An 11,515-nucleotide genomic window follows, 5' to 3' on the forward strand; every position below is an offset into this window, starting at 1 on the left:
GCAGCAGTTGTGAAAAAAGAAAAAGCAGAGGTGAGAGAGAGAGGGAGAGAGAGAGAGGTGGGAACGACAGAAAGGGAAGCTGAGAGGAGAGGAGCAGATGGAGAAGAGGAGAGACAGGACAGAGTGATAATGAAAAAGGGGACACACACACACACACACACACACACTCGCACATATACTCATGCACACCCATGTGTATGCACACATATACACACACGCTAATACATCAACACACATAGGTCAACACTCCCTTCAAATTTCGGATTTTTGAGATTCCCAAAAACCTATATAACTCACACTCGCATCCACTTTTACTTTACGTTGTAAAATAACATAAAGTCAACATAATTTGAGGTTCCACTGCACGTCTTAGCGTGCGCTGACTACCAACATAAGACTGAGTGTCGCTTAAACACCACACCAGTGTCGCAGAGAAAGCTTGCCTCTAAGTGTTGTGGATGACTGCGCGCTCATATGTGACAAGGCCAGGCCGCACACAGTCATCCATGCATGGTATACGCAGGCACTCAGGCACTGAGGTATGTAATGTTGCAGTCAGTGCAAAATAGTGGCATGACGACAGGAGGGCTGGGCTTTTGGCATACACTTCAGCCTCACATAAGGCTCCTGTCTGGGAAATGAATATAAAAGCTATCACCTACTGAAAGTAGGTCTTCGACATTAGAAGGGTCATTTTTTTTAGTTAAATAGTGATTACATTTGGAAGCGTGATTGAATTTTATTTTTTTCTCTAGTCCTTTTGTCTGTCGATTTTTTTTCTCTCTCTTTTTGTTGCTCCCATCTCTCTCTTAAAAAAAGAGGATTGCCATGGTAACTGTATCCTAGCAACAGGTGAGGCAAACGCTCCTAATCCATGGATGTTGACAATGAGCAGTGACTGTGTGTGTGTGTGTGTGTGTGTGTGTGTGTGTGTGTGTGTGTGTGTGTGTGTGTGTGTGTTTTATTGCTCTCTGCAACGAAGAGATCCAGGCATGACATGGAGGAAAGGAAAATGGGTGTATTCTTTATAGGGAGAGGGAGAAGGGGGATGGGGGTTGAGGGATCTCAGGTGGTTGCCATGGCTCAGACAGGTTGCGTGTGTGTGTGTGTGTCTGTGTGTGTGTGTGTGTGTGTGTGTGTGTGTGTTCTGGGGACGCTTAGTTCTCTGCTGCATGCAAATGGTTTGCATGCAGCTCACGATGCTGAGCAGCACAGAGCAAGGGTATGGGGTGGTGGAGGCCGTATTTCCCCACTGCAGCAGAGGAGCAAAACACTCAGCAACACAACCCCGTCAGAACCATTTTAAAGACTAAAATACCTTTTATGCATATTTTTCAATACATATTTTAATGACATCCAAGATCATGTTCAGTGAAGAATGTAAAATAAAAGGCTCACTACCTTGGAGCAGGTTTGTGCTTGATTTCAAGGGCATGTTACAGTTAGCTATGAATGTCTTTGAAAACCTTCTCTCCTTTGTCAGTCAGTGATGTGAAGTGGTCTAGCTTATTGTGTCCCTCCACAGGTTTGAATCTAGTCATTAATGGCACACACAAAAAATTATTTGCAACATGTTGAAAATGTGCACAGGTTTAAAAACATCCTAAAAATAATTGCTCTCAGGGACCCCTTACAGTTCCGTTGAAAAGCACAATTGTCTGTTACTAGCCTACTGTAAAAACTTCTCACGGAACAGCACAATACATGTGCATTTGCAGTGTTTCCACATTTGTAACGTATGAATGTTTATACAGTTGACCTGTTGCCTGTTGAACTGTTAACCTTATTCAAATGTTAAAACCTGGCTGTGTACCAACAGCTTTTTCAATGGTGGTGCTTCGGCATGTCTACCAATGAAGTGTGGAGATACATTGAGCCTCGTAAATGGTGTAAAACAGTGATTTATTTGCATGGCTTGCCCGATGCCGAAGCACCACCATTGAAAAAGCTGTTGGTAGCATCGGCTAACTAGCGCCAGATTATGGAGTGCAGGGGACAAGCCGAGATGGGCTATGAGACATACGTTCACACTCGGTATCATGTTTCAACACACTTTAGGTCAATATCACACTGGAATTCTCCTTTAAAACAAGCTTAAGGGACTGTACGATATTTACCGGGGGGGAGGGCCTAAGAGAATTTTTTAAGCCTTAGGGGAAGGCCCAGGAGAATTTTTTTGGCCTGGGGGGAGGGCCGTGGAAAATTATTTTTTCCTGATCCATGATATTTTTTTTCCCTGATCAATTATCCGTTTTCGATATTTTAAAAGGTTTGTAGGCCAAAACATGATTCACGTCTCTTTGACAGAGTGGGCGAGTCCAAAAAGTCGCAACCCTACCTGAATCTCCCACAACCCCCCTCATAAGCTTGCAGGTTACCCGCGGTTATGAGTCATAAACAAAATATTTTAATGATATTCGGGTCATTTGCGGGCGGGTCAGTTAAAATTAATTAAATATATATTTTCTACAAATAGGCCTACTTAAAATATCACGAGAAGGCTAGCATCAATACAGTAAAGCATCCATACAGTAAAGTCAACAGTAAAGAAGCTGAAGACGCGAGTTAAAATAATAAAGACACCCCTTCAGGAAAAGCAATATAGACTATTGGAAATATTGGGAAAAGTTCTTAAAGGGGTGGTTCAGGATTTTGGACATAGGACCTCATTTCCAAGTAAGCAAGTGTGATATTTATCAGTGGAGACCGTTTTCAACACGTTTCATCCAGTCCTTCTAATTGCAGAGTTAGCAGGTGCTAGGCTAGCGCAAGTCAACGGTTAGTCGAGTGTCCTTTGGAGTAGGTAAGACTGTTTTTAGTGACAGGCTAGCACATACCGTTGACTTGCGCTAGCCTAGCACCTGCGAACTCTGCAATTAGAACGACTGGATGAAATGTGTTGAAAACGGTCTCCACTGATAAATATCACACTTGCTTACTTGGAAATGAGGTCCTATGTCCAAAATCCTGAACCACCCCTTTAAAGAAGATGACAGTAGTACAAGTTATAGTCTATGTAGGCCTACTTCTTGCGAAGCCATTTAAAAGTATGACAGCCGAAACGGGCAGCCTGCAGGAATAAATGTTATGGCACAGACTACACAGCCATATCTACCGGTATGTATAGGTTGGGCAAGATGCATAAAAGTTACCTTAGTTCGCTTGTGACTTTAAACAGTGGATGTGCTTTAGTAAAGCTTTGTGCTTCATTCAGCATTTTAAACCAGTTCTTACGCTAACGTTTTGACCAGCAATGTATCTCTCTTGCCAACTTGCCTCACCATTTCTGTTTTCGAAAGAAAGATGTATGTCCATGGCCAAATCTTATCCTAGTGTTCTAATCCTTGGTGGTTGCGTGCATGCTTGCGCTCTTATTCTCATTCTCTCTCCTGCGCAAAGATTATGCCCTGCATGCCTACTGCGTGTAGTTCTACTGCATGACGTTTCGCAAATAAATTGGTTTGTTTTACAGAAATGGACTACTGTCACACTGCATGCAGGCTATAACCAAGAGCACACATTTTGTAAATAAGCGGGTCGGATATAATTTTGTCCTAAATAATATTCGTGGTCCGAGTTGCGGTCAGGTTGATTAAAATATCGTGCGACCGCGGGCCGCTTGTGACCAAACCCGCGAAACACTGGTGTGTAGCCTACCCGTGTGTGTATGTGTGCTTATGACATTTGCTGGCCGTTTTAACCTTGTAAATGTAATTTTTCGACCAGTTTTATTTGATTCACGTAGGGGGGAGGGCCTAGGAGAATTTTTTTGAGCCGGGGGGAGGCCCCTGGAAAAAAAAATTTGACCAGGGCGGAGGGCCAGACAGAACATTTTTAACCCGGTCGCCCCCCCCATCCCCCCCCCCCCCGGCCAACAGCAACATCCATCTTCTTTGTTTTCAAGTAGCAGGGAATTCAAGCCAAACCGTTGCAACTCTGCCATCAATCATTATGTTAAGCCCGCCTAACGACTCTATACACAATTTGATTGGCCTGATAGAAGTTTAATTTTTCGAGCTCACAAGCCAACGGAGAGTTGCTAGACTAGCCCTGGAAGCAAATGTAATTTGCTGCCGCTAGGGTGCGTCTAGATTTCTAGGCTAAGATAGAATACCAGCTGAGATGAGTTGCATACCGGTAATTAGCTAACCTACCAGCTAAACCGCTTGACATCTTGAATTACTTGGTTTATGAACATAAACTGAGGAATTGTTGTCAACTTTTCACAATCAGACATTTATTGTCATTGTTTGTAGTCCTACTCAACAATGCACATTGCTTGCTAGCTAACTCCACCTACAAGCCTACAAGTTATATATTATATTGGAAACGTTAATTTAAGGGGGAAACAAAAACTCTTTGGTGCTGCTTTAAGGATGAAGGCCTATGAGGACTCAGGTGTGTCATTAGGGTGAATGCATAACATTGAAATGAGATTCCATTTTTGCAATCCTGAAGTGGGTATTTGTTTTCTTAGTCAGTAGCCCTAGTGTAATTTGAACAGCAACCAACTAAATGAAAGGTTGGGTTATACAAGTCTTAAATCTCATTTAGCCATGCACGTGTAAAAACCTAATTTCAGTAAAAACTTTGCTTGGTACACATAATGTATTTGCTATGATAAGAACATGACACTTCTAGACAAATTAATGTGTCATCTTTTTTAATTAAAATTCACTGGCAAAACAAAACATGAGCTTGATAAAATTGTTTTGTCAGCTTTATTTAATGAACACTCTGTTGGTTCTGTTTATTAATGAATGGCAGTCATTTTTGGTATTGTTGCTACAGGTGTTTGAGAAAATAATCTCTTTGAATAAAAGGTTTCAGTAGTGCAAGTACTGTACAGTGATCTCTGATTTACTTTGCTGAAGGAGCCGAATCATCCGAAGACGATGAACAGTATCACCTCCAAGCACATTAGTGTTTAAATCGAAAAGCCATTCGGTTAAATCAGAAGCACCTTCAGGCTCTACAGAGTGTTTCCACCTCTCCTTAAAATTCAACGCACACATTCAATGCATACTACCATTATGCAGGAATCTATTTACTACAATTTCTCCCTTTCATCTTTTTTCTTTTCTTTATTATTTATCTTCCTTTTTTTGGGGAGGGGGAAATATAGTGGAATAAGGCGAGGCTTCGCTCGCCGTCTCTATTGAATGTTAAATAGATGGAATTCTGCTCTGGGGGAAGTCTCTTACCACTCCAGTGATTAGTATTTACTGGAAACAAAGCATTAGAGCTCTCTGGAAGCCTCTCATTAATACTTGAGCTTAATTAATGGTTGCGAGAGTGAGGGAAGGGGGGGCAGAGAGAAGAAGGAGAGAAGGAGAGAGGGGAGAAGAGAGGGAGAGATGGAGGCTGACAGGAGAAGAGAGGAGAGAGGGAGTTGAAGGGAGGGAGAGAGAGAGCGAGAGCTGGAGGGAGCTCGTGGGGTGGGAAGGACTCATGCAGCGCTCTGCTTCACGTCATGGGGGCGATGGAGGAGAGAAGAGAAGGTGTGGTGAAAGTGGTGGTGATGGTGTGTACGAGAGGCCATGTACAGTAGGACGGACATATAAGAATTGGAACACTTGTACATAGTACACACATACCGAATCTACATGAGTGTAGGCTACTGATTTACAATCCATAGAAATCAAATGCTGACGTGTCAGCTATACACAACTATACGACATTCGAGTTTTTTAGAAATGTAATGTGTGCGTGTGCATGTCTGTCTGTTTATTATTTGTGCATGAATAGTACACGTGTGCATTGTGGTGGAGGTTTGTGGCTGAATGTGCATCTGATGGGTAGTAGTGGGCAAAAGGTATAAGTAAAAAGTAACATCTCACATTATCACATTACTTTGTCTCTCTCTCACTGCCCTATTCAATCAATTATTTTCTCCATCCTTCTCTCTCTCTCTCCTTCTCTCTCTCTGTCTTTCTCACGATGGATCTTGTGATTTGCTCAGAGCGCCTCAGTGTTTAGTGTAACCTTTAAAACAGCGACCCAGTCATCTTGTCAGGCCCCTCCTTCGGTCACAAGCTGAAGCTACACACCACATGCCTGCTGTCAGTGTGTGCATGCAGAGACACACACATTCACACACACACACACACACACACACACACACACATGCACCAACACACGCACGCACACTCACACTCACACACACACAGACACACACACACACACACACACACACACACACACACACACACACACACACACACACACACACACACACACACAGAGAGAGAGAGAGACATACAGGCACATGTACACATGAACATGCACTCACCCCCTCCACACACACAAGGATTGGCACATGGCACGCTTGAATGCACACACATGCATGCATGGATGCTTCATGTGGGACCATTCACACACACACACACACACACACACACACACACACACACACACACACACACACACACACACACACACACATTAGCACATTTTCTCCCTGCAGCCTCACATGCACATGAATAGCATACTATCTGATATCTGGCTTAGACCATCTCACATTGTGCACAGAAATACCTCTTAGTCTTAGGAGGCTGAAAGAAGCCTCAACTTCTTACATAATAGTAGATGTTTTTAGTACAGGGTGTATACAGTAGAAGCCATATGTTAGTCATATTAACATTGTTACTATGTTAACAATGTTAACAGAATTAGGCTAACTAGAACTCTATTTCAGAATATTCTTGAATGCAAAATGTGCAGGCAAATATGTCAATAATGTTTTAGGTCATGTTCCATTCCCTTGGAGCTGATGACAATGCCCCTTGTAATATAAGTGACATATGTAAGTCACTTTGGATAGAAGCGTCTGCTAACTGAATAAATAAATGTAAAATAAAAATAAAAATGTATGGCTTTGGGCCAAAGAGGTGCTAAATAGCTAAATGTAGTCCATGAAAATGTGAAGTTACTGGAAACTGGAAATGAAGCTAGTTGCCTTAGGTGTTTAGCGTTCTAGTCAGCATGCTTACATTGGACCACTTAGTCTTCAACCATGAAATGATCAGATTGGTGTTTTTTTTACTCTGAACCCAGGTTTGGTTTGTAGCTCACCAGGTCAAAGATGAACAGGGTCAGGTTGCTATCAACACACCAAGATGGCTGCATTAGGCCACCTAGGGAGAGTGCTGATCCATGCTGATAAAAATACCATACATCTGGGGTACAGTGTATCTGTGATAGTCACTTTGGACACACAAGCAAACACACACACACACACACACACACACACACACACACACACACACACACACACACACCTATCACATGATTGATCAGCAGACCTAAATGCACCTAAATTGGGTGCATTTAGTAAATATCCACATCCTGCCTTGTGTCATTATGTCATGAGGCTTAAGTGAACTGTTGTACAATATACAGTATAGTGCCGGTGTATGGAGCCTAAATCTGTACGTGTTGGCTCTTGGCTCTGGTGGTGCTGTGGGTGTTTATTTTTTTCCTGGGAGGGCCTGCTGTTCCTGGGCTCGGGGGCCATTTGTCAGGGTGGGCTGTGGAGAATCCATTCAGCCAGCATCCCCGCGAGGAGGCCCAACAGGAGGCCTGGTGATTGAGAGCCTGCGCTTTGGAGGGGGAGCGCTCCCATATGCATAAGCTTAGCTCACCAGAGCAGAACACTGGCAGTGTGAACGCCTCACAACAGAACCCCCACACAGAGTTCTACACTCAGAGATAGAATTTAGAGTGTTTTATGGATATTCAGTGGGTTCTAGATTACTGGCAAGAACCATACTTGTATGACTCGACAGTCATATGTCATCAGTCATAACATGTTTATGACCGGGTTGCACAGGTCTTATGATGATTGAGGCTACACACAAAGCCATGGCATAAAAACATTTGTTTATGGGATGGCACCTTGTTTTCACCCTGCATTGACAGATGAAAATAAGGGCCTTGTATCACATAATAGTTGCCTCCAGCTTTGCTGTACAGCAACATACAGTATACACATTATATGGAACAGTTTGCTGGCGTCATGGGAGTCATCTCAAGTTCAGGACAGTGCTTCACTTGTGACAGATGTTGCTTCCTAAGGTTACTGGTTAAGGGGTGTGTGCATGTGTCTGCATGTGTGTGTGTGTGTGTGTGACCCTCGTGTGACTGCTGTCCTTCCCATTGCCCTATGACTGACAATGTAAACAGTATCTCCATGTGATCTTGTGGCAAAAGTTTATGTGAGGCCTTCCTCTCCTCTCCAGAGAGAATATGGTGTTAAAAAGTCTTACGCAATACAAGAGTTTTGTGGTGGCCTAGACTAGCTTACAGATTTACAGACTCTGGCAGTTAGGTAGCCATGACATTTCTTAAGCACCCACAAATTAAACACACAGATTCCTCCTTGTAGATCTCTCAACTCGTACACTTAAACCTTAAGACTCCAGGAGGAGCAAAACAAACTCTTTCTTTTTGCCCCCCCCTATCGCAAGTAGAGTGAGTGAGTGAGTGAGTGTGTCCGTTTAGTGTCCAACATGCTCTGTGGCGTTGGTGGCGGAGGTCAGGTGGATTTGTCATCGCCACCCATGTGTTAGACTTGAAGGGCAGGCCACTCTCAGCAGGCATCTGTTGTCAGTTGTTGAATGTGCTCATTCAGCTTAGCTTAGCTTATCTTAGCGTGCGCTGAGGCAGCAACAGGCTACTGGATAAATGACTTCATTTTTAACGCTTCAGTGTGTGAGAAAACTCAACTGTCTGTCAAACGAGGCTCTTACTGTTATAATGCGACCACACTTAGTGGAACTCGTTGTATAAATGTGATGTTTTGTCATCTACTATAACTTTTCAGGAGATTGAAAGCATGTCTTTTGAACTGTCAGGCCTTTATTGTCAAACCCATCAAGACCTCTGATGATCAAAACCGATTGTACCAACAAAACATTACTTTTTATTCAGCATTTTTGATAATGTTGCTCTTTTGCTGTTCTTTATATTTACAAATATAGATTATGCACAGCCCTTATGTGAAAAAGTTTTATCGGCTCTATCTGAACGCCATTTTCTCAACGTTATGTTCCCGACAAACAACAGACAGAGAACTTAAGTAATGAAGTTTGGCTGATGAATGTAGGATCAGAGGGAGAGTGAGCGACATGGGCTATGTCTCAAACCGCCTACTTGCACACTTCAAATACTTAGTTTAAGTATATAGTGCAGATATTGGGACAATACTAACCATCAAAAAGTGGGCACAACGCAAGTAGGCGCTCAGTGTACACTAGTAATATGCGGTTAGAGACACAGCAATGGAGGCATGATGTAGAGAGGGAAGGGGGCAGTTCAAGTTTGGGTCTCTGAGTGAATTAAGCTGCTTGAGTGTGTTGACACAACACAAGGCATTGAGCACAGATCTGGCTAGTGTGTGCTGACTGGTTATCTTTCTACGTGTGTGTGTGTGAGTGTGTGTGTACATATGGGTAGGTGAGCAGGTGGTATGCTTACCTTACTCTCCCCCCACAAACTTCTTTGGGTCAATTGCAGTGTTTATATATACAACAACCTTGTTGGTTCTTCCTATATTCAGAAATGTTACCGTTTAAACTGAATACAGGTGCACAGCTGCAATGGCATCACAAACTTTATTAATAGAAAAGAAAATCAGAAAAGATAAAAAGTTACTTTATCTATTTCTACATACCTGATTGACTGAGTGACTACATATAAATCACTGGATCAAAGAGGTGATTGTTCACGGGTAATGTGGGTGCAGTTTTTTGGAGATGTGAATGGTCTTTGTGTGGTCTCCATGTCTTATTCTGCCGTAGGTCTCATAAGTGCAGTGGCTGGTACTGGCCCCTGATGCACATGCACACTAAAAACAGCACCAAGTCACTGTGTCCTCTATGCCAAATTATTGCTCCTATTTCTCTTTGGAAATTGGAGCTGCACAATGAAAATGACATCAAGGTTTATGGGTTAAGGGTTGTAAAGGACGAGAGTGGCATATTTTAGGTATGAAGCTGCTCTCTAGGTGAAGCCTATTGGTAAGAGAATCCAAAGTCAATGTACTGACTATGCAGGCCAATGCTATGCTGTATGTTACTAGTGGCTTACTGTAGTTGTTAATGTTGTTGTGGTTATTAATCACATGTTTTTTCTTCCCTGTGTCTTCTCCTCTCCTCTTTTCTCCTTTCCCTCCCTCTCTTCCTCAGAGTCGCATGGCGGAGAGCTTGCGCCTCTTCGACTCGATCTGTAACAACAACTGGTTCACCAACACCTCGCTCATCCTCTTCCTCAACAAGAAGGACCTGCTGGCCGAGAAGATCAAGCGCATCCCGCTGACCGTCTGCTTCGCCGACTACAAGGGCCAGAACACCTACGAGGAGGCAGCCGTGTACGTGCAGCGCCAGTTCGAGGACCTCAACCGCAACAAAGAGACCAAGGAGATCTACTCGCACTTCACCTGCGCCACCGACACCAGCAACATCCAGTTTGTGTTCGACGCCGTCACGGACGTCATCATCCAGAACAATCTTAAGTATATCGGCCTCTGCTAGGACTTGGGGACTTCTGGGGAGGGGTGGGGGTCTGGGGGGTGGGGTGGGGGTGGGTGAGGAGGGTGAGGGTTGCAGCACGTGCATAGATGGAGGTTAGTGGCGGTAGTGCACTGTTAACCACTACTCCTTTGGGTCACGGAGGCTCTTTGAAAAATAACGCCTCCCCACCGACATGGGAGACAGACGGACAGAGAAAGAGATGGAGTGAAAAAAATGAGAAAAACAAAAAGAAGATGAAAATGGAATGCGTATGAAAAAACGCTCCGTTCTCCGTCTGCTCCGTCTCTCTCTCTCTCAAGGTCAAGCGTGACGGGCGGGTGGCCGAGGGCGTGGGTGAGGGAGGAGTGATGGGACAGCGACCATCTTGTTTGAGTGATTGATGCAGAAAAGCCCTTGGGTCCACACATGATTTTTACAAGGTTGACATAAATGTGTTTGCACTGAATGAGTATGCGTATGGAGACACACACATAAACACACACGCACACACACACACATGCGGACAGACACACACACACACACACACACACACACACACACACACACACACACACATACACATGCACACACATATGCAATACACATAAACCACTCGACTTTATGTTTGTTCACACACAAGGACTTGGGATCAATAGTCAAGAACCTGTTTGACTTAGAAACACTGGAAATTGAAGTCAAGCCACTCGCCTACTCCCAACCCCTACCCTGCCCCAACCCCGCCCAACACTCTAGTGATTTTGCTGCCAAACTGTGGATGCAGCAGCAGCAGCAGCAGCAGCAGCAGCACTTAAACGCCCTCCCATTCTCTGCCCCCACCTTTGGTCTCGCTCTGTCTTTTACCGTCTTTTTATTTGTCTGAGTTGAGTGAAGCTGCTTTGTAAAATTATATTTTAAAAAAAGAAGAGTTTTAAAAGTTTTAAAACAGTCTCTCCTATTGATCGAAGATGGGGGCTACAGTACCACTGGATTGGCAACACCTTCCT

General features: G+C 43.7%; 1 protein-coding gene across 4 annotated transcripts in view; it reads left to right on the top strand.

Moving 5' to 3' along the window:
- gnaz (guanine nucleotide binding protein (G protein), alpha z polypeptide) overlaps nt 1-10,547 on the top strand; it is a 45,899-nt gene extending 35,352 nt beyond the window's left edge. For all 4 annotated transcript variants that reach the window (XM_048259423.1, XM_048259422.1, XM_048259424.1 and 1 more), the window contains one exon: nt 10,188-10,547. In XM_048259423.1, the coding sequence (XP_048115380.1) occupies nt 10,188-10,532 (345 nt within the window). In that variant the 3' untranslated portion in view covers nt 10,533-10,547. The remainder of the gene's footprint in view (nt 1-10,187) is intronic.
- The last annotated feature ends 968 nt before the right edge of the window (nt 10,548-11,515 follow it).

Source organism: Alosa alosa, chromosome 12, assembly GCF_017589495.1.
Source record: "Alosa alosa isolate M-15738 ecotype Scorff River chromosome 12, AALO_Geno_1.1, whole genome shotgun sequence".
In the NCBI taxonomy this organism is placed as follows: domain Eukaryota; kingdom Metazoa; phylum Chordata; class Actinopteri; order Clupeiformes; family Clupeidae; genus Alosa; species Alosa alosa.